Source organism: Rhamphochromis longiceps, linkage group LG1, assembly GCF_057381845.1.
Source record: "Rhamphochromis longiceps isolate RC_006_pf linkage group LG1, R_longiceps_female_GT1.1, whole genome shotgun sequence".
Taxonomy (NCBI): Eukaryota; Metazoa; Chordata; class Actinopteri; order Cichliformes; family Cichlidae; genus Rhamphochromis; species Rhamphochromis longiceps.
In genome coordinates, this window is record NC_140557.1 from 7,503,207 (window position 1) to 7,527,134 (window position 23,928).

Genomic DNA, 23,928 nt, shown 5'->3' on the forward strand with positions numbered 1-23,928 from the left:
TCTCTAGCGCAGGCCAGACCCGCCTCGTGTTCCCAGGAGGCAACAAGCATCGAAGGCATTGGAAGCGGAAGGGGGATGTGCGAGTGCTTATTAGTGTAAATGTATGTGTGTGCGTGTCCATAGTTCAGCTGAGACAGTGTCCTCTGCCCTATCAGGCTAAGTAAACAGTCTACCAGCCAACCCAGGTGGCCTTGCATAGAGTGGGAAGAACAGTCATGAGAATTTCAAAGCTGCTCTTTAACACTCTGACACTGGTCTCTCAATCTCCCGTTGGAGAACCGCGAGCTTCTCCATGATGTTATCAAACTTGCGCTCCGTGGTCTTGTCATTCTTGTGCTCAGAGAGCTGATTCTGAGAACTCACGACTGCAGTGAGTTATTCCACGATGTAATCCAACTTTCGTTCAGAGATGTTATTCTGAGCGGCCTTTTCCTTGATGTAACCCAATATACGCTCAGAGGTCTTATTCTGAGTATTCACGGCAGCTGTAAGCGTCTCCAAGGTCTTCAGTGAGCCCATTCTGAGAAGTTGCACCTCGTCCCATCGTTTCAATCCCAGCGGGCAGCCTTGGGGGGGTTTTGAACAGCCAGTTCCGCTTTCTTAATTCTCCGATATGCCAGGGCCAAGCCAGCTCCGATCAGCAAGAACCCTGGTATCATGGTTCCGAATAGATAGATATCTTCAGCGTCCTCGATCGACAGTCCCGCCAGGCACACGATCCTCCATTTCTGCCACCCGTCCATCGTGTATCCGGCAGGGAAAGTCCCTCCAGGGCACTCGGGCTCTCCCGAGCCCAGACTTCTCGTTGAGAAAAGGGTGTCAATAGCATTCAGAGACCAGTTGATCAAATCCATAATTCTCTTTTAGGTTTTAGAGAACAGACTGTGAGAGAGTGTTCCAGGGAAAGTAATACACACGAGACAAGACAAGGACACAAGAGGCTAAGCATTGAAGATAAGGGGAAGGAGGAGAGGAGAAAAGTGCGACTGCCTTCACCGAGAGCCAAACGAGTTCTAGTTCCCTCTAGAAAGTCTCATCTTTTCAAATTATTGCAGTATCTTCCGCTTTGCCATTTGATAAACTCTGACCTCTTGTAGGGATGCTTCAATGGCATGATAATAAAAATTACAAAAATCTAGAGATGCACAACCAAAGTGTAGTGCACACACCAACAGTTGTGATGTCGCATTGGGCTCATACTGCCATTCTCACGAGGGTCAACAAGCATCTCTGAAGCTTATTAAATAAGCTCACCTGTGCAACTCCCTGTTGCACTGGGAAGAAAAATAAAGCCAAAATGGAAACAAATAAATTTATCCAACAACATAAAGATTGCGAGCTGCTCACTAAACACAATAAATCAACAAAAGTATTAAACTTGAAATTCAGGTGTTTCTTTTTTCAGTCCTGTTGCCACAGGTGCACAAAATTAAGCACCCTTTCATGCAATCCTTTGAAAACATTTGTGGGAGAATGGGCCATTCTTTCACTGAATTTGAATGTGTTACAGTAACAGGATGCCAATGTTGCAACAAGTGATGTGATTGAATGATTGATGTGACTGATAATATTTCTTTCACCATCGGCTGTAAGGTGTATTATTACTAAGTGGAATCGTTCAGCAACCGCAGTAACTCAGCCACACAGAAAGGCACACTGCACAGACTTACTGCACAGAGCAGGATAGCCGAGTGCTGAGGCACGTAGTGTGTAAAAGTCAGTGAGGCTCTGCTGACTCACTAACTGCAGAATTCCAAGCCTCCTCTGGCATTAACATCAGCACAAAAACTGTGCACCGTGATGGTTCATGGAATGATCAAGCAGCTCCTGTAGGTGTAAACTGTAGGTGACCCACTACTTTTGTCCATATGGTGTATCACAGCCCAGTGCACAAACTGACTGCACTTAATTACACAGCCATAGTGGACACCATTCCAGTAAGAACCTTGATATCGGTACTCAGAAAGTAGGATAGCTGATGATATCATTAGGGAATATGAGTTCCTGGGTTGCACAACCGTAACAAGTTCTTTAAGTGTTTAAACCCAGTTGTGGTTTCAGAGAGAGTCTATTTATTTACTGGGTGGTCTATCTTCCTGGTATGTCACCAGTTTTCTGGCAAAGTTACAGGCAAAGTTAAAGTCAAATGCACCAAAAATAACTGTTTATTTTCCTTATATTACAAACATGACACAAGGTACAGCACACAACAGTTCCTCTAAGGAAGTCACTATCTTAACTGTGAGTGCTGGTTACACGATTATCCTTTTCTTTATTGCTTATGCTAAGTTTCCATGTACCTGGCATAGGTGCATATTCTGACACAGTCTTAGGCAAAGCCGAATGAATATGCTGATATTGAATCTGGTGTCTGTCTGCTGGAGTTCTAGTCTTTGTTCCCATCTGGAACCTGCCTTACTAACAGTCAGGGGACCAGCGGCATCTGTCAAAATGGAAGAACGAGCGGAGCAAAGTTAATACCCCTGTGAATTTAATGATTTGTTTTAAAGAGATTGAAGCATTTCAAACCATTGTCCCTGTGTGCCATCACAAAGCTTAATATTAAGTTGTGCTTGGCAGCACCCAGGGTGAATATAAAGAGTTGTCTGAATGGAAAACATGTGAATAAGAGGTTGTGGACTCAGTAAAACTACCTAAAGAGGGGGGGGGGGGGGAGAAAACCACCCTGACCTTGACAACAGAGAAGTGAAATAGTACAGATGAAGGTGATGGAGTATCTGCCTGTAACTTTCTTTTCTCCCTCTTATAGAATTAGCAAATGAGTTTGTGAGTAAACCTTGACCTCCTTAAAACAGAATACTATGTGGATTTTCATCTGAACATTCTCCTGCCTGTGAGAAAGCAGGAACCAGCTCTCTGAATTCTCTTAAAGGTCAACAAAGGGAAAATTCATTGCAGCGCTTTGCCTCAATTTATCGTGTTCAAGCACTTTGAAGGTATTGTTTTGGAGGAATGCCCAGACAAGAAACATTTCCTTAAGAGTGCGGTTTGATTTGGTAATAGAATTTTATGGCCATTTTACCTACTCTGCTGTACATCTCAACCACCTCTAGCATTTCACTGCAAGAAGAGCACATATGAGTAAATGCATTTCCATGCCAAGGTCATTCCATCTGTAATAATGTCAGCAGCAGGCTGGGAAAACAGGAACCAATGCTAAAGAGACTAGGATAATCAACACTCCCTATTTTTCTGTTGCTGATGAACTGCCAAAAGTCTTTTTTTCTCCTCCAGCAGACGCACCAGTAATATATTATTGCATTTATTTGATATTTGTGAAACAAGTACGATTTAGAAAATTATGTGGTCTAGACTTTAAATGAGTTCAGTTTATTTGCCTGCTTGATCTTACTTCCAGTCAAATCAATTAATGTGTACATTGAGTTCATCTCTACTCCTCAGACAGCTGTAATTGTTTGTAGAAAGATGTATTGTGAGCAGTACAGCTATCTGGCAGCAGCATATTAACAGCAGATCCTTAAAGACTTGAAAGTTTTAAGTTGGAGGCAGACCAGGACATGCATCAACACCAACTGTCTCCGGTCATGGTTTGTTCTTCATTAATAATTTTCTGTTTTATTTTCAAAATACTAATATTATTTAGAAGTGCCATTGTATGTAATGCTTACTCCATTTGCTTGACTCTCAGGATGTACAGAACCAAGGACATTTCATACTGAATGTTCCTTACTAAATGGTCCAGAGGCAAATACAGATTCCGTCTGTAGTTATAGGAATACCCCTGAAGTCTTCCTTTTTCTCTCTGAACATTTTGTCCACCCATACTGCAACAATGCAAAAGCTTTACCTTGATAATAACAAAAAATTCTGTCCAATATAGAAGGCACATCAATTTGTTGTAAGAAACTATGCTTCCTTGCTTTTACAGGGAGTGCAGAATTATTAGGCAAGTTGTATTTTTGAGGAATAATTTTATTATTGAACAACAACCATGTTCTCAATGAACCCAAAAAACTCATTAATATCAAAGCTGAATGTTTTTGGAAGTAGTTTTTAGTTTTAGCTATTTTAGGGGGGTATCTGTGTGTGCAGGTGACTATTACTGTGCATAATTATTAGGCAACTTAACAAAAAACAAATATATACCCATTTCAATTATTTATTTTTACCAGTGACACCAATATAACATCTCCACATTCACAAATATACATTTCTGACATTCAAAAACAAAACAAACAAATCAGCGACCAATATAGCCACCTTTCTTTGCAAGGACACTCAAAAGCCTGCCATCCATGGATTCTGTCAGTGTTTTGATCTGTTCACCATCAACATTGTGTGCAGCAGCAACCACAGCCTCCCAGACACTGTTCAGAGAGGTGTACTGTTTTCCCTCCTTGTAAATCTCACATTTGATGATGGACCACAGGTTCTCAATGGGGTTCAGATCAGGTGAACAAGGCGGCCATGTCATTTGTTTTTCTTCTTTTATACCCTTTCTTGCCAGCCACGCTGTGGAGTACTTGGACGCGTGTGTGATGGAGCATTGTCCTGCATGAAAATCATGTTTTTCTTAAAGGATGCAGACTTCTTCCTGTACCACTGCTTGAAGAAGGTGTCTTCCAGAAACTGGCAGTAGGACTGGGAGTTGAGCTTGACTCCATCCTCAACCCGAAAAGGCCCCACAAGCTCATCTTTGATGATACCAGCCCAAACCAGTACTCCACCTCCACCTTGCTGGCGTCTGAGTCGGACTGGAGCTCTCTGCCCTTTACCAATCCAGCCACGGGCCCATCCATCTGGCCCATCAAGACTCACTCTCATTTCATCAGTCCATAAAACCTTAGAAAAACCAGTCTTGAGATATTTCTTGGCCCAGTCTTGACGTTTCAGCTTGTGTGTCTTGTTCAGTGGTGGTCGTCTTTCAGCCTTTCTTACCTTGGCCATGTCTCTGAGTATTGCACACCTTGTGCTCTTGGGCATTCCAGTGATGTTGCAGCTCTGAAATATGGCCAAACTGGTGGCATCTTGGCAGCTGCACGCTTGACTTTTCTCAGTTCATGGGCAGTTATTTTGCGCCTTGGTTTTTCCACACGCTTCTTGCGACCCTGTTGACTATTTTGAATGAAACGCTTGATTGGTCGATGATCACGCTTCAGAAGCTTTGCAATTTTGAGACTGCTGCATCCCTCTGCAAGATATCTCACTATTTTTGACTTTTCTGAGCCTGTCAAGTCCTTCTTTTGACCCATTTTGCCAAAGGAAAGGAACGTTGCCTAATAATTATGCACACCTGATATAGGGTGTTGATGTCATTAGACCACACCCCTTCTCATTACAGCGATGCACATCACCTAATATGCTTAATTGGTAGTAGGCTTTCGAGCCTATACAGCTTGGAGTAAGACAACATGCATGAAGAGGATGATGTGGACAAAATACTCATTTGCCTAATAATTCTGCACTCCCTGTATGGCATCTCAGTGCTGATTTCCTAAAAGTACGGCGCTTAAAGTGAGCAAATAAATTCTTAAATTACTGTAGTGACAAATTAACAGTGACAAAAAGTGAACTTCCATCCATCTCTATTTAGGAACAAAAATATTTGTGCATCAGTAAAAGTTCAGTGGAAACAAATAATAACTCCTGGCATACATGAAGCATGTGACCACTTGGATTAAATATCATATTTTCAACATGTATTTTACACCTATATCAGGTCGGGCTAGTAGTATTTTACACACATCATCTCATTGTGCCCTTGTTCGTTTGGTAAATTGAAACTTAACAGCCTCCAGCTTTTCATTTCTGCTGCATAAGAAAAAGGAAATGAAAAAAAAAACATGCTGATGTTTAGAAAATAACATTTGGCTTGTTCTCTAGTTGAGTTTATCTCGCTAACCCTTGCTGATTAGCATAATTATTATTTATTTATTTATTTATTTATTTATTTTATTGGGAACCTTGAAGGTTCTTATGTCCTCAGATTTCATGGTAATCCACGCAGGCAATTTCTCTCAAAACCTGGGTTGTCAAGGTCATGGTGGCATGTGAGGGTGAATCAAGGACTAACTAAAACTGTCAGATAGTCTAGCATACTAAGTGGATGATTCTCATTTGGAAGACAGAAGCCAACCTGAATCAATCAGGGCAAGAAAAAGTTGTATCCTCTAAAAGCTGAAGCGAGCTTTCTCTGATGTTGTTGTTGAAGTGGTTGCCTTATTTTGCTGGCAGAGCTAAACATGTAGCAATTAATGCACCATACTGTAGATCATTTTAAAGTGTTAATAAAAATGTATCTGTCAGTGCCTGATACCAGGAAAAGCAGCAATTTTCTATTGATTGATCACTCAAATTTAGCAGATTTAGCAGATCTTTTTCAGAACCATGAAACCGTTCACTGGTAAAGTAAATAGTAAGTATCAACAGGATGCAAAGGATGATTGATTCCCCAATGGCACGTAAATGAAGACTTCATGATTTTTTTTAGATCCTGGATAACAAACCAGTGTAGTTTTCAAAATATGTAAATCTGACTTTTTTATTTCTCCTTTCAGACTCTTAAAGATCCCAACCTGTCAGCCAGGAAGGACTTCCAGAGAGAGGCCGAGCTGCTGACCAACCTGCAGCATGACCACATTGTTAAGTTTTATGGCGTGTGCGTAGATGGAGACCCTCTCATTATGGTGTTCGAATACATGAAACATGGAGACCTCAACAAATTCCTCAGGTAAAGTTTTTATTATTGAAAATTGAACATTTCTTGAAATTAGGAGGTTAACTTAACAATGCAAATATGTGCGAGTATGTTGGAACTACGCACCGGCTCATTCACAATACGTACAGTAAATGAAAGTAAGACTAAAAACCTGAAATTCTTTTGTGAAATAGCTGCCGCAAATATCCGGCTTGCTTCACAGCTTTGTGCGTTAGCAAACACGAGTGCTTTAGTGCTTTTGTTCCATAATGTCAGACTGTACCAAGGGAAGTGACCTCTGATAAGCTTCAACAAAAGTGACACGATGCCGGTACAGCAAGCTCTTTGGTAATGGGAAGCTTCACTGGAGTTGATGTCAGTGTGCAAAGAAGGAATCTGGGAAAGAAGTCTGCTATTTCAAGAGTGTACACAGCAGCAGCAGTGTGTATGCACGTGCACGTGTGTGTGTGTGTGTGGTCGATCTTGTTTTTGAAATTTCAGCAATAGTTGAAAAGATGACATGTTACGATGGAGTGTGAGTGTGAATGTCTGTGTGCATTCAAGAGTGCGTGAAGACTTTCTGTTGGGAAATCATTCCTGAAATGAAAGGCAATGTCGCGAATGATGAAATTCTTTCATGCAAGGTGCAAGACGCAGCTGATTCTTGGTCTGTTGGTCCTGTTGGTCACATTTAAGAGATGAGATGTGCAGGGAATCAATAGGAGTGAATACAAAGATCTAACGTGCAGGTCCAAATTCAACCTTCAGATAAGCAGCAGGGCACCCTGCTCTTATTCACCTATTACTGTATGTCTGTGAAGTATAATAAGAAGCAGAAAGGCGAAAGAAAAAGTACTACTAATCCGCCAACAGCAGAGTGAAATTATAACAGACACACTAAAAACAAGAGGAAAATTGAGCTGCAATAAAATTCTGACTTGGGGATGGAAAAACAGGCCGAGAGAGTGAGAGAGCGGTAGTCCTCCCTGCATGACACCTGGTCTGTAATCAAAGTGACGAGAAGGTGATGAGAACAGCAGGAAGTCTTCACAGGAAATGAGTTCTTCATCGTCACCCAGAAACCTGCAGTCAACCTGTTCTGGTAAATGTACAGTCCTGTGATGAAAATCCAGAGACTTGGTTAAAATTCCTGACAAGTTGGCTTACATGAAACTTTTGCCAAAGAAAAAAATCTCTAAGCTCACAGCTTACGACCACAGAATTAAAAACAACAGACACATAACAGTTTATCGCTGCCAGTAAAGCAGTGCTTGCAGAGTATAGTTCATTTGTTAATATTTCTAACAGTCTCGCTTTATTATGGTAATTATCCTCAATAGGTACAAAGAGGCACATATATTGCCAGGATAAGGGTTTATTAGTAGTATAAGGAGCTTTGGATTACTTCTTAAAGAGGCAGGCTCGTTCAACATGTAGAATGTTCTCTAAAGGGTCCTATAGCCAGTAATTAAAGTGTAGCTATGAAACTTACAGTAGGAGAGAAGAAATAACAGAGTTCACTTTCTAATGAATAATAAGTTGGTTTCATAAGACAAGGCTGGAGAATGGCTTGGGCATTAGACTGTTGTGCTTTAAACCTGCATTCTTTCAAATGGCCAGCAGGGGGTGACTCCTCTGGAGCAAAAAGAAGTCTGGTTGTATACAAGTCTGTGAGAAAAGAACCCTTCAGCTGCCTTAATCTATGCTCAGTAAACACCTTCCCGATGAGTTTTTGGTCTTAATTGCATCCTTCAAATTTGACTGGACACAACATGATAATTCAAGTCTAACTGTAAAATAATACCACAGAGCTCAAGTCAACATTATCCAGAATCCACCAATATAAATACAAGTACATCAAATCATCATCCACTATTCTTTGTAATACAGAGCCCACGGCCCAGATGCCATGATCCTGGTAGATGGCCAGCCACTGCAGTCCAACGGAGAGCTGGGCCTTTCCCAGATGCTGCACATTGCCACCCAGATTGCCTCAGGCATGGTTTACCTGGCCTCCCAGCACTTTGTGCACAGAGATCTGGCTACCCGCAACTGCCTGGTGGGCAACGGCCTGCTGGTGAAGATTGGAGACTTCGGCATGTCCAGGGACATCTACAGCAGTGACTACTACAGGGTAAGCGTCAGCCGGTATTGTTTGGTTCGCTTGTTATTTTTGATTAAAAGAAAGAGCTGTTTGCAAGCGTGAGTGAGGCCGAAACGATTTAAACTTTTTCCACACCTCAGACAATTCTGCCATATTCACTTGGCCTCTTCTCTATGTTATCTTGTAATAAAGCCTTTGTAGCTCTTAGTAAGAAACATATTTCTAATGGGTGAAGGGTGTTACTCTGCTGCGTCATTTTATTTAATTTTTCTTTTCTGAGGAGAGTTATCAGCTCTCCCATCCATAATACAGCCCCAGGACTGCGCAGCCAGCTATACATGCAGGCAAGGATGGAGCTGTTTAGCAGCATGGTATGAGATGAGATGAGCCTGCTGAGCCTCTAGCCTAATGCTTAAAGGCTTGTTTATATAGCGTCCAATTCCTGTCTTCTCTACTGTTTAACACGATTAGCGACGATGAATGCCAGGCGGCAACTACTTTGCTGAAGAATTTAGCATTTTTGCTGAACAAATATGTGGAGTGATGGCTGCTACAGATCTGGCTGCTTTAAAAAGCCTGGGCCTGTGAAATGACTTTAGGTGCGCCTGATTCTGTTTTCCCAGCGTGACAGCTGGGACAGTTCGGACATTGCTTGGGGCAACGCCAGCAGTTATGAAGTACTTGCCTGCTGGGTAAGCAGCTCTGCACGCATGAAATAATGTCTGAGGAAATTTGAGGGGAGATGCTTTTAGCAGTTGGTGCATGGGTCCATGTCCATCCACAATCTGTGTAACGGACATAAGAGCGATTAAGCTTATTTGTTGTTCTTATGAAGTAATTATTGCCAGATTCTGTGTGTACTTTTCAATGGCTGGGCTCTCATTGGGCAAAAGGGTTTCATAAAGTTAAGCTGAGGAAAAGTGTTGAGAAGACCACTGTAAAATTTAAAACACAAACATATATGTTTTCATTTCAAGTGTGACTTCAAACTCAGTCATTTTAAGCATATTTGATGTTTTTGTGCACATGAAGCTACTTAATCTTTAGAATATTAAAGACTTCTCTAATATTCAGTGATATAGTTTGATGACATGTTCATTTGTCAGCCACACTTCTGAAATATATTATTCAATGCTATCAATGAGCTTACCATCAATAATTTATAAAGTGGAAGACTGAAAATAGTAGTAGATTTAAAAAGTGGTAGTGTTGTTACCTTTGTTATGGAAAAAAATATATATTGTTGATCATTTTGAGAATAGTGTCGAAATTTCGAGATTAAAGTCCAAAATCTATTTTGAGAAAAAAGTCGAAATGTGGAGATTTCATTGTTGTTTCAAGTACTCTATATCCTGCTACACCTTCTCCAAAATGCCTTGTTTGTAGGGCTGAACGATTATGGAAAATAATCTAATTGCGATTTTTTGCCCCAATATTGCGATTGCGATGCGATATGCGATTATTTTTTAAGGTCTTTGTCTTCTGTATTATTAAACAAAGACAAGCAATACATCATATAGTATGGCCAATACTATATTACATTAATTTTAAACTGTTCTTTCCTGGAAGACAGACCTCTGTTATGATGACATGAGGTGATGCATGAATTGATGACTGACATTTTTATTTAACTTCTTCAATCACAACAGTATATTTGAACATACACAATAGTTTATTTTTAGCTTACAAACATCTGAGCATAAAGTGCTGACAAGGAACCCTGGTGTAAACATTAAAATGAAAGTCAGTACAATGTGCAGATTGCAGAAATATACATAAAAAAAATCAGTGGCTTTACCACACTCAGTTTTTCGACATCTGTGAACTACTAGACAGTCATTAAATTAAAAAATAATATTAAATAAATAAAACTAATAAATAAAAAATACACACATCTTACTGATCTCTGCAGTCAGTAACATTACACATAAAGTGCAAACATAATAGCAATTGTATAAACACACACACAAACACGCCTTTAAAGTTTAAAGGCGTGAAATTGGACGGTCTAGTTCTGATTAGCGTCACCGCTGTCTCGGTGGAGTTTAATAAACTCGGCCGTCTGCTTCTTGCTATCTAAAATATAACCAGACACTGGTGTAAATTCTCGACTGTCTCATACTTCTGTTTAATAAGTTTTCTGTTTGACGTTTAGTCAGCTGTGTGAAAACCAAGGAGGAACCCACCCGGGGGATTAATAAAGTTTTATTTTATCTAATCTAATAACTTTAATCTCAGCCAAACCGATTTACTCACGAACAAACAAAACACTGAAAAAAGCCCAACAATAACATTTTTAGGTTGTCTAAGTGACTTATATATTACGTTTAACCCGAGCAGCGAAACTCCGCGGTGATCTGAAAATGATGTGCCGGGAGTTGTGCCGTTCTCGGCCGCATCAGTAACCCTCGAGCTCCCGGCTAGCTGTCGAGCTGGTGGGTAGCAGACGCCTCTGAAAACGTCGAAGCACTTTTGCAAATATGGGATATCTTGATAAACCGAGCAGATATTTGATGTTTACACAACTACTTTCTCGCCTGAAAATATGTTAAAAGTTTATTTTGTGACCCAGAAAGATTAGTATGAGTAATTTTAAAACTTAGTAGCGGCCGCCATTGCTGGAAACTGGAGTTTGGCTGGGCCGCGCTATGAATTCTGGGATATGGTAGTAATTTGGACAGCCTTCGGCGCGTCGCTGTGACGTAATCGGTCTACAAATGCGGCCTCAGGAGGATGCAGCCCATGAATTTGGACATGTCCAGAGTATAATCGCAGCCTTTGCGGTTAGAAAATTGCACTTGATCATGTCGCGATATTATCGCAAATGCGATATATCGTTCAGCCCTACTTGTTTGGATGAGTTAGTGAAATAAATTGATCAGCTGTCTCGTGAAACAACATCCATCCTCTTTATTGGACGAGGGTGTAACCATCGATAACCTTGCATCTGTCCATTACCAGCCATTTCATGTTCTATGAATCTACTCTTCTGAGTTTGTGTGTTTTTCCATCTGACCAGATGCATGTTTCTGCACCATCTTTTCAACATCCTTATACTGATAACCACACTGTGTTTATGTGCTAAAAGAGAAATCATTTCCTTCCTTGTTACTTAAACCAATTCTGAAGTGTGATTTAGGGTACTTCAGGGTACAGCAGCTGTGCCAGTTTGTCTTGAAACAACAAATGTAATCTCCACATTTTGAATCATTCTCAAAATGATCAATAAGATATATTTTTTCTTACTTTGGCCCTAATACTCAGCAACAGAACAACAAACACTGTCATAAACATAAACAGACAAATGAAACTATTACAATCTACAACTGATTGAACACAACATTTAAGAGCAGCTACACTGACAAACTTTTAAAATGAAATCTCTCCACTACAGCCCGAATCAGTTTGAGATGCTTCCAGTAGAAAGTAGTGGCATATTTGTTAAATAAGTGTGGTTTGCAGAGACGCAAATCTGATCTCCTGTACTAGATATGGTGCACTCATTTAAAAAAAAAAAAACTAAAAAAAAAACCTTAATCTAACAAATGTAAAATAGTTAGCTTGTATATAATCAGCATTTGTGAGCTGGAGATAGGAAAAAAAAAAAAAAAAGATTTTGACCTAGAGGTCACAAGAAAAAGAGAAAGAGAAAAAAAACCAAGAGCTTTGCAAACAAGATTTTCAATGTTTGATACAGTTCAGGTAATAACACCTAAAACCTTAGTACAAGTTTGACCATTTCAGCGTCATCTGAGCAATATGTCTGTCCGGGTCATCGTAGTCTAACTGTCAGAACTGAAGAAGCTTCTCGGATGAGAGGTGAAACGTCTTCAAGCAACTTAAAGAAGTCCAGACGCTTTTCTTTCCAAGCTCCTTAGTCATCTGAGCAGTTTTACTTGAGCATCTCAGATCTTAGAGAAAGTAGAGGGTCATTTGCATTTAACACAGACTAAGTGGAGTAAAATGGGACTGTACAATATCCTAGATCATTTGTACATATGTAGGTTACATGTGTAGTAATCCCATCATGGAAATAATCCATTGAATGCAGGAAAGAAGGGTGATTAAGATCCAGAAAAATTATGCTGTCTCAATAATAATTAAATTGAAAACAAATTTGCAGCATGGCCCAGAGACTGTAGAGTCCATCCACAAAGGTGGCTTGGTCAGCTGTGCCCAAGCCCTTGGACAAATTACAAGGTATTGTGCTAGGTTATTTTCTAGTGCTGACTTTATATTATGATTGAATATTAGAATTTAGAATGATAAACAGCTAAATGACACATTGGAGAAAATTCTCTTCCCTTTAACTGTGAGCCCCTTCATGGAGCTCATGGTTAGATAATAGCTCTTGGTAGCTGTAGTGGTTCTTTGTGGACAAGTAAAGTTTAAAACAGACTGTTTCTTCATTTTAGTTAAGAACCCATTTTATTTTCTCAGTCACAACCGATTTAGCAGCAGATACCAATCAGCTGGAAGATTAAATGGTTCAGTTGTCTGTTGCTGTTTTAACAATTATAAGCTTAATATATCAGTACTGTGAGTTATTGGCTTGGTCTCAAAAGAAAGTAATTTCAAGAAGATTTAACAGATATAAAGCCAAATTGGGCAACCAGGGGATGTTTGACATGTTTTGTAAGCATTTAAGATTTTGTTTGTGTCAGTGAAACATGCAGTATAATATATTTAAGGGAGTGGGAAGCTGGGATCATGGGGGACCATGTCCTTGATATGTTCTGCTGGTTGTATGGGGTGTCCGTGCAGAGCAGGTTGGACATGAGGGTGATAAGGTGAGTCTCCAAGCACACCTTATCACCCTGACTACCACCAGCAGAGGTCTCAGGTGGGGGTGATGAGCTCAGTCTCCAAACATGGTATGCTCCCCATTGACAGATGAAAACAAGCAGATGGTTGTTCTTGTGTAGTTATGCTCTGCGTAGGCTAACAAAGGGGCTAGGGGTAAACGCACACACGCACACACACACACACAGTGGGACAGTGAAAAAAAAGGCCTTGCAGGAACAGCCGGGTGGGAGTCAGTCTGAGTAACTTTTCCAGTTGAACGTTAGCTTCAAACTCTGTGGTGAATTTATTGGAGAAATTTTAGATGGTTGAATAATTTATTGAATAATTTACTGAATCAGCACACACACACACAGTCTCTGCAGTGAGGAATGGAAATATTTTTTAAATCACTATGTTGGGTTAGACAGAAACCAGAGAAATGGTTTGTAGAAGAAGAAAAAGGGAACCATGGTTCTAAGAGTGTTATGTTGAATGTTCTGTCTAATCAGGAGTCCAAGGCAGCTTCTGATTTGTAAGAGTAATTAACAGCAATTTTGCAATTAGTGTCATATTCTGCTCCCAAGGCATGGAAAAGTGAAAAGTTTTCAGTCTGGTTACTTGAAAGCTGCAGTCAGACTGTAATGCTGTGCACCAATTCTTCTAGTTTAAATAGAGGGTTGGACTCATTTTATTAACACGGACATAGAGGTTCTTCTCAGATGATAATACGTAAAGGCTTACTTTCTTTTTACTTTTTCAACAGTTCTTATTAAAATTATCCAGGATTTTTACCTTCAGTGTTTTCATTTAGCAAAGTTTGCGTTGTTTCTCATTTCTGTGAGCGCTGTGGGAAGTGGTGCTTGTGTGAAATGTGATTATGTACTCATGATTTTATATTTTCATTGTAAGTGTGGAAGATTAGGAAACTTAAACTTAAGTGATTTTATCTAGAGTGCTGAGGTGGGGAAGACTGGAGGCAGGACAGTTGAAGGGGGTGGTACAATGGGCGGGACACCGAACCCATAAGATTTTGTTGACTTCCGGTTGTGAGCCAGACCTCGCTAGACGTAGCGGAAGTAGGCTAGTTAGCTAGGTCTCCGGATGCATCTGTATTTTATTGTGAAGTGCAAAGAAAGACGTCTGATTTTGGAAATAAAAGTCTCCGCCCGATCGCTACCATCAAAAAGAATCCGTGAAGTCGACGTACTTAAACAGCGCAAAACTGTCTAAATGTAAAGCTGATAATTAACAAGGATCAAAAATATGTGTCCGGTAAACCTTGCTTGGGTAAATAAGGAGAACAAAAATCCATATCTTACACTTAGTATTTCTTAGGAAAATTGAAATGATTTTAGAGACACTGACTCATGGATATGGACTATGGGATATCGAACACTGTTACAATCTAATGACTCATTTTCAAGGACTTGTTCTTAGTGTCTCTGCCAGAAAGCCCGTGCTTACCTGCACTGCCTTTCTTTGAAGAAAAATGGTCACCAGGTTTCTCTTATTTTTCAAGGATCAAAGAAACGCTCCTCTGCTGCATTATTTATCAAGCACAAGCTCCGCAAAATTGTGTGCAGCTTGGTGCTAATGAGTACACAGGCCATATTTATTATTTCTGCATGGAGGGATAAAAAAAGTCTGTTCTACCATTCCCCTTAGGTTTCTTTTGTTTTGTTCTTGTCTCTTTGCCTAGAACACAGCTGTCTTATATGATGACTGCCGTATGGAGTAATAAATTTAGAAAATGTTTTTGCTTTCTTGTTGCGACGTAAATGGAGAGATTGATGGCACTCTTATACCTCTATGGGATATTTAAAGATAAAGCCAGCATCTGGTTAGCGTAACCTGACACAAAGATTGGAAATCATTAAAAAAAACAAATATTTGTTTCTTTTTTCAGTCCAAACAAGTTCCAAGCTATTTTTTTAAAATACTGTATGAGCCATTTTTCAATCTAAGAGATGTTTGCATGGAGTACAATCAGCAACTGTAGAGGGACTTTGGCAGTGACCCTGTGGACTAATGTCAAAGGGGTCCTTGTCCTGTTAGGATGAATCAGGATGTGCAGAGCCACAAACATGTCAGGCTCTCATATTGTTTTGTACCATCACTTTATCATCAATACTGCTTCTTTTATTATACAATTATATTGTAAATCGTATAATCTTGACACTGATCACTGGTTTGCACTTTACATTTAACCCACTGTATTTGTTCTATTGAAGTGTCCAGACATTTCCAAACCCAGCTGTATCTAAATAATTCATATTCAAGATGCAGTTCAAAGTCAGCAACAACAATGAGGCCCTACCTTTCTCCTCATTGTAGTATCAGCCTGGCGAGCTAGATACAGAAAATAAAGTACAATTGCATGATAGCTATAGTGAAGTGTGTGTGTGTGTGTGTGTGTGTGTGTGTGTGTGTGTGTGTGTGTGTGTGTGTGTGTGTGTGTGTGTGTGTGTGCGCGCCTGTTTAAAAAAATAAATACCTTCAGAAAGTTTCACCACCCACTGGCGTGCAGTGGCCAGAGTAGATACCACTTTATCTCCACTTGGCAGCAGCGCAGCAGGTAGAAACCTAATGGACATCATAGCCTCTAAAAGTGAACTTGTGTTCGTTGCTGTTTGAGCTGGGAGAGCAGAGATAGCAACACGGTTAAAGCAGGGAGAGAGAGTGTCTCAAGATGGTTATCGGGGCCCTTTAAGATGTCTGGGGCCTCCTAGGGCTCCCTACAGGCCACGGTGCACCCATCGAAGAGCCCGACTAGGGCAGTAATCTATCCCCCTGCCATGCTGCTGTGCTCTCCACGCCGTTAATCCAATCACTCCCCTGCTACGGTGGGACAGGCAGAGCACTAATCCAGTTTACACAGCAACAAAAAAAGCCCCAGACTCATTCCTCACTCCCCGCAGAGCATTGCCAGCTTCTTGATGTGACATTGAGTGAGAAAGATGAGGATAATTACAGGGGCAATTATTTTATTTTTATTATGTGTTCAGCTTTTTTTTTCCTTTTCCCCCATGTTCCAAGCTAATTACCATGGCCTTGTCACAAAAACCCAAGGTGATGGCATGCAATCATTTGGGAAGCAGCGAGTCAGCCACTTTTAATGCCCCTCGCCACGGCGGCTCCGGTTAAATCATTAGTATGCATCTGATGAGGCTGGGCCTTGCATGCAGTGGGCAGGGAGGACCTCAGATAAGTCATTTAGACTAACGGGAACTTAATTAATTTTGTTTAATCTTTATAAAGCTCCACAGAGGGACAGATTGGTATACAGCCCCTCGCCAACTTCTTCACCTCACACTCGGCCCACCTAGCTTACCTCGACCCAGAGGTTTTGCACAATAGGGGCGACTGGTCTCTGCATCAATATTGGCTTAATGTTGTGTACAATGTTAAACTGTGCCATGTGTAATGAGACCAGGTTGAAGTGAAACCCTAAAGAATGAGTTTAAGGGTGTGTGGAAGAGAGAACTACTGCCAGTGGCATTGTCAATAAGTGTGTTAATTCAGGATGTGGAGAAAGGGCACCTTATTTGGAACGCTTCATGAATTTATGTTTATCTTAATTACTGTTTTATCTGTCCTACCACTGAAGGAAGGAAAAACAGCAGCTTTGATTATCTTCCAAGGTGGTGACGGATCATAATTGTTTAGGCAGGGAGATGGCGGAGCAAGCCTCAAGAAATTAAGAGGTAAAGGATGCATCTGTGTAACACCTCAGATGCCCTTGAGCAACTTATAGAGAAGCACAACCGGGGTTCTATAGGATTCAGGAGAATGATACATTGATTCTTTGTACTTTACAACTCGACAGTGAGACACGGTCGAGCACAGCACTTAACCCCTGGCGGGTTCAGTGAAAGACTGTGGTTGTACTGGGCTGCTCTGAGGTATAAACATGTGTCAATGTAAAGCAGGAGAATGGAGGTAAAACTCTGCAAATCCTCCTGATAAAAAGAGGGAAAAGTTTTTAAAGCATAAAGCTCTGAATAGTAGAAAGACTTAACATCGCTACACTTGACAGAAATGCAAATGTCTGTCATAACAAATAGAAATTCAAAATCCACATTATCTGTGAAGTATACTTTTAGCGATCTATGTTTCCAAACTGCTTTTGGAGACTGTTTTTATATATTTCAGCCATTATGTTGAAATGATTCATACTTAATTATTATTATTACATTTTTGTGAGAAAATGTGACAGTGGCCATTTTGATGAGTAAATCTTACAGGATACAACACATATATTAAGCATCTCCCATCCATATGGAAGTGAATGGATTTGAAGAATAATGAAAGTGTGTTCAGTAAAGAAGAAACGTCCTCCAGTGTCCTCCAGTTTGACATGCTGGAGGTTAATGGAGTGTGATTCTGATTCTCAGTCAGCATATAGGTGTTGGTAAAGAATAGTGTCTCTATTGGTCTTGTTGACCTGCAGGCCCTGTGTACAAATATTGATTTGTATTCAGTCCGAGAAAAGCATACAACTTTGGGATAACACTTTCAGGTAAACACTCTGCACACCAGATATCGACTTAGTCAAGACACCTGAGACAAGGAGCTACAATCAGGAGTTCAATAAACGAGGACACAAAAACACCTTGGGGTTCTTCTTTCTTGTATGATGATAGGTTACCATTGTATATCTCATAACAAGGCTTACAAACCATTCACCAGGTAGTTCTACTAGGCACCTTCATGAGTTGTTTTTTTTCCACTGAACATTTTGGTTCACTTGTGTGTACAAAATTGTATGTGTGACTTTCAGTCATCAAAATTAACCTTTTCAAAAAAGGTTGTGTTTCTCTTTTAAATGTTAGTCTCACTTACAGGTTCAAATTTAGCCAATTAAAATATCTAACAACTTTTAAAAATGGAACTTGACACCTTTTTATCACTAAAATTAAACAGCTTGAACCCAACAAGTCATTTCTGAGTCATAACTATTTTCAACCTACTATCTGCCTGGTATAGCTGAACTTAGGGAAAATGCTAATGTTGGCTTGTTAATACAGGATGACTCATTTAGAGCATGAAATATACATGAGCGACCTGTGGCTTTTTTGAAAAGCTTAGTTAATATGTTCTAAAAGCTACCATTTGAGTAGTGCTACAGTCACACTTGAAGATTGTGCGGTAAGCATGATATCTTGTTGCCTTTGAAATGGTTCTTTCTGTCTGTGACCACTCACAGTCAGCTGCCATCTTCAAAGTGACTTTGGTGCGTGAAGGCCGAGATAACACGAGACCAGTCAGTCTGCTGTTAGGTTGTGATTGAATGGAGTCAAGTTTGCAATTATACAAAATCGGTTTGTGATAATACGGTCATTAACTGTGACAAATCAGCAGAAATAGAGCACTTAAAACTGAAATTCATAAATTCAATTCCACAAATAATGACGCAGTTGCTGTCAGTTGCAATTTAGCTTCAAAATTACATAAAGCTCACATAAATGCTCAGTAACCTTGTTGTTATGTACGAATATAACCAGAATACAACCAGTTGTCCCTCTACTGCAAAGAGATGCGTCTCAAACGAGTCCACTCTCATTCTGTCTGGGTTTATAGATTATTTTTATAAATGCATTAAACAGTCTTACAAATAATTATAAATAGTAATGGACGGTAACATATATAAAAATACAAAATGTTATAAATTGATAGCTTTTATGTAAAAATTAGAGACTGTTCATTTCTTTGTAAGTGGGCAAGTGGTGAATGGTGCAAATGTATAAATGTTTTCTTTATGTATCTAATTCAGTCTAAACATAGAATTAAGCTGTTAATTCTCTAAAGTGATTTACATCTCTCCTTTATTAGACTATGGATGGTAATATCTAATATTTACATTTATACAGTTTAAAGTTACCTAGTTCTACAGTGCAGGCCTCATATTAGATGCAGTACCAAGAATGCATCCAGCATTAAAATTATTAATTAGAATTAAAATGTTGATTTTTTTTACCGTGTGCTAAATCCAAGGATTAACGGTTTTCTGCATCATATTATCTCAAATTATTCCAACCTCTTAGCCAGGTTTGTGTTCCTGGTTATATTTTTTTTAACTGTTGTATGTTTCTGTTTATAGATTTTTTTTTTTCACGATTTAATCACTGTTAGCTGATAACAGCTCTGATGGGAGGTGGTGGCACTCATAGTGGAAGAGTCATAGGGCACATGAAACGTACTTTTTTGATTGACTGCACACACAGCCTGAAGCAGAAAGCCCAGCTCAACACAGAAACCTGAAACATGTGAACTAGCTAGCAATGCTAGCAAGCCCAGTTAACGAGGTGTGATTGCCATCCAGCCCAAGCAAAGATATGATTATACTTACCAAAACTGAAGCAAAAGCTTCTTGGATGCGCTGCACTTCACAGCAAGACAGGTAATTCTATTAAAAGGGACCAACACCACATTCCTGGTCCATTTTTTGAGGCGAGCTTCATTTTTCAACCCTGGAGGTTGCTGCTTGATCTGCACTATATGCCTGTAAGGGCAGCCAGTGTTGTCATTGATACTTTTGGGTATATTTTCTGAGACTGTGTCGTATAGTTTCCAAGACTGTCTTGTGTAGTTTTACAAAAGACTAATTTGAAAGTAGCTAATAGTCAGTAGTGAAAGAGCTAACACATAAACTTGGTGCATTTAATAGATATTCGAGAAGGTTGCAGATGAAGGACATATAGAGGAAAACAAACAGAGGCCTCTAACTCGGCAACTAAATTTGATGAAGTGTACAAACTAAAGGACGCTCTGAATAAATGCCCAGGAAGGAGTAGACTTTTGGCAAACTGACAAATCTTATGTCTCTTTGAAAACATCCACCAAGATTCATCTGCTACGTCAAGCTGACACACGGAGATTGTGTTTGACTTTCAAAGGAAATGTGCAATGAGCGCGCTACGGAACTAGGAGGTAATTAGTAAGACTTGAGCTGAGTGTTTTTTTCTCGATACTTAAAATGCCACGCAGCACTCACAGCTGAAGGCACACAGATGTTGGAGCTGGTAAATGGAGTTGGGAAAAGAGCTTATTATGATTAAATGAATCTGATTGTGTTGTAACCCAGAGGTACAGATAGGAGGAACCATATGAGGGTGAATGCAGCTACAAGCTAAGAGGTTTTCCTAATGATGATTTCAGAGCCTATGGCACGTCTGACTGTGGATTTTATTTTGTCCTAAGCACAGAAAATGAGCCCAAAAGAGTAGTTGACTGGCTAGCTTGCTGGCCTACTTGCTGGCCTGCTTGCTTGCTGGATGGATGGATGGATGGATGGATGGATGGATGGATAGATCAGTGAATGCATGGATGGATGGATGGATGGATGGATAGATCAGTGAATGCATGGATGGATGGATGGATGGATAGATCAGTGAATGCATGGATGGATGGGTGGTTTTGATGATGGACAGATGATAGATGTGTGTCTGATATGCTGCAGGAGTGCTTTCACTGACTTAGAGATAAAAACCTCAAAGAGGCTTAGAATCCATCGTATTTTATCTCAACGGAACTGTCAAGATAAAAACAGCAAAGGCCAAAAACTGAACCAGATAATACAAATAAATGACAGCAGGAAGTGATAGGGCAACAGAATGCTTAGAATTAGTATTGTAAGTAGTCATTTGTATTAGAATGTTACAAATGAATGGTGATTAAGTAGTATTAGGACATAAACTAGAACTATGTAGACTGCTGTCTGCTTAGTTCTATATGACAACAAACACACTAAGTGTCTATTAAAGGCTATTAGATGTTTACTCTTGGGAGTTAATTAGTAATCATAATCCTACTATCTTAAACCTTTGTTTGGAAATGTTGAGAGTAACCTTTATCTCAGTAAAAAGTAAAGAAAAACATGTACTCATCATCCAAATATATTTGTGCAGCTTTCACCACATTTGTTGTCTCATGAAATCAGCACATGGCCTGAGTATTGAACTTTAATCATGTGTTGACATGTATGTGGTTATGACAGCTATTTAAGCGCTTTAAGCTATTTTCTGATTGCCAGTAAACTTTTCTGGCAATCAGAAAATAGCACTAAAAATTTCTCCTGCAAAGGTCAGACTACCTTCACTGTAATCACCGTAAGTGATACTGCACTCATATTCTGAGCTGAAACTTGCAATACTTTGCAGCTCATTCCCACATCGGTCTTATTCAACCCGACACGGCCATGATTAAAACACAGTCACTGACACGAATGGGAAATAGATCTTAAAACAATGCCTGCTAATGGAAGCTGATGATTAATGGGTGATTGTCTAATCGATTAATATCCACCCTGAAAGGAGTTACAGCAAGGGGAGACTTCATTTCATGTGCTGCTGGTTTACAGACACCAAACTGCTTCAAGCTGATATGTGCTATTCTTCAACTGTCCCTGCCGTGTGCAGATCTTAGAAACGCATGTTTGCATGCCGCTATGTTGAATTTAATCACATTCCTTAGAAGCCACATGAACGTCTTTACCATGATGGCGCATAAGTGTGTATTCAGCAGCTCTCTTATCCCCTTGGTTGATTTATTTAAAAACTGATTAAATTCCACATTCAGCTCCATGCTGTGAGACTTTGATCCTCTGCTTAATGCCTGTACCTCTGCAGAGAAAGGATTGCTGTTTTACTTAAGAACAAAGGGGCCATTTTATACGATAACCTAAAGTATTTCTGTTGCTTCAATGCATACAGAGCTGTCAGCATTTTTCTATATTGCATCAGTGTCAACATTCAGCAGTGCAGCTGGCATTCATGAAATGTTAAGCCCAGAGTATCAGTTACATGTATGGACAGTTAATCCCCAGACACCAGGGAGTTGTGTTGATGACTGAGTCTTCTTATCTCTGTCTTAGCTGCAACATTTCTGTTTGCAATAAAGATCTCCTCTCCCCGCTCCTCTACTCTCCTCTCAGGTTGGAGGACACACCATGCTACCTATTCGCTGGATGCCCCCAGAGAGCATCATGTACAGGAAGTTCTCCACGGAAAGCGATGTCTGGAGCTTTGGAGTCATTCTGTGGGAGATCTTTACCTATGGGAAGCAGCCTTGGTTTCAGCTGGGTAACAACGAGGTAAAAAGCGCCTGAAGCACGATAGATAAACCTTCACAAGATATAGCACACACACATATTATCAAAGGCTGAATTGCAGAATCTCATGCACACACTGGAAATTATAGCTCCAGGTCATCTAGTGGTAAATGTGAAAGTCTACTTTTCCATTTCCAAACATCAAGTAGGGCAGCTTATTGCAAAGCACATCAAAATCTTTCCCCTTATGTCATCAGCGAGGGGGAAAGGCTGAAATCCCGAGCTTGCTAATAGCAGATTTAAATGACCACTGCTATTCTGGATCTTAATCTACTGCCTCGTGTTGTTTCTTCACTCTTTGGTGAGGTGATAAATTGATGCCCATGCCCACATTACATAACGCCCGTGAGCGGTCTGTTTTTTCATTGAAGTCTTTGCTTTAAATCAATAAAATTCAATTAGGATTACGCTTGTAGGGTAAGCCCAGGCATTACAATAGAATGGAAATATCAATAGAAGTGTCAATGTGCTTTTGGGCTTTATACAAATGTGATATTTTCATATTTTTCTGCATCTTGCGCAGAAGAAGTTTTTAGGCATGCTAAATGAAACACTCAGCTGATTAAACTGTGATGAGATGAGTGCTTTATTATATCACAGCCAAAGAAGGTAAATTGTTTTCCAAATGTAATTTTGTACGTACAGATAGTACAGATGAAATTCTTGTACTTGTTATTCACTTATTCACATGCCTATTATTCAGTTGTTGTCATTGTTTAAGTCGTTGAAAAATTACTGCAATAATTATAAATGAGCATTAGTGACTCAGTGACAGTGGGTACTGTAGGAACATGTTTCAAACAGGCATCACACTTCTGGGCTCCACTGGCTCCACTATCATCCTCTACGGAGCTACACCGACCAGCTTATCTGCTTTTTTTTGTTTGATTGGTTGGTTTTTTGGTATCTCTAAATACAGCAAAGAGTAATATATGTACTCTATACAGAGAAATACATTCTTTAGCAGAGAGTGTGATGCATTTTCTGTGGCAGACATGTCTCAAACATTTATTCTGCTTAGTGCCCGTTAACGAAGACCCCTGTTTTAGTTTTATATGTGATAGCAAAATGGAATAGCAGGTTACCCCATGGTGTCATGGTCTGTGTGCAGGCAGGCAGGAAAAAGACCTGATATGCAGATGGACTAACAAGGACTAAGAATACAAGAAGTCAGATTCAAAGGAGAAATCATAGAATAACAACAATAATACACAAAACACTGGGTCATCGACCCAGGACCGTGACACATGG

The 23,928-nt window shown here is 39.9% G+C and overlaps 1 protein-coding gene across 1 annotated transcript in view; it reads left to right on the forward strand.

Annotated features, from left to right (window-relative positions):
- ntrk3b (neurotrophic tyrosine kinase, receptor, type 3b) overlaps window positions 1-23,928 on the forward strand; it is a 236,294-nt gene that overhangs the window by 202,927 nt on the left and 9,439 nt on the right. Inside the window, exons 14-16 of the mRNA XM_085419039.1 lie at window positions 6,540-6,712; window positions 8,570-8,813; window positions 22,501-22,659. Coding sequence (XP_085275165.1) covers window positions 6,540-6,712; window positions 8,570-8,813; window positions 22,501-22,659 — 576 coding nt within the window. The remainder of the gene's footprint in view (window positions 1-6,539; window positions 6,713-8,569; window positions 8,814-22,500; window positions 22,660-23,928) is intronic.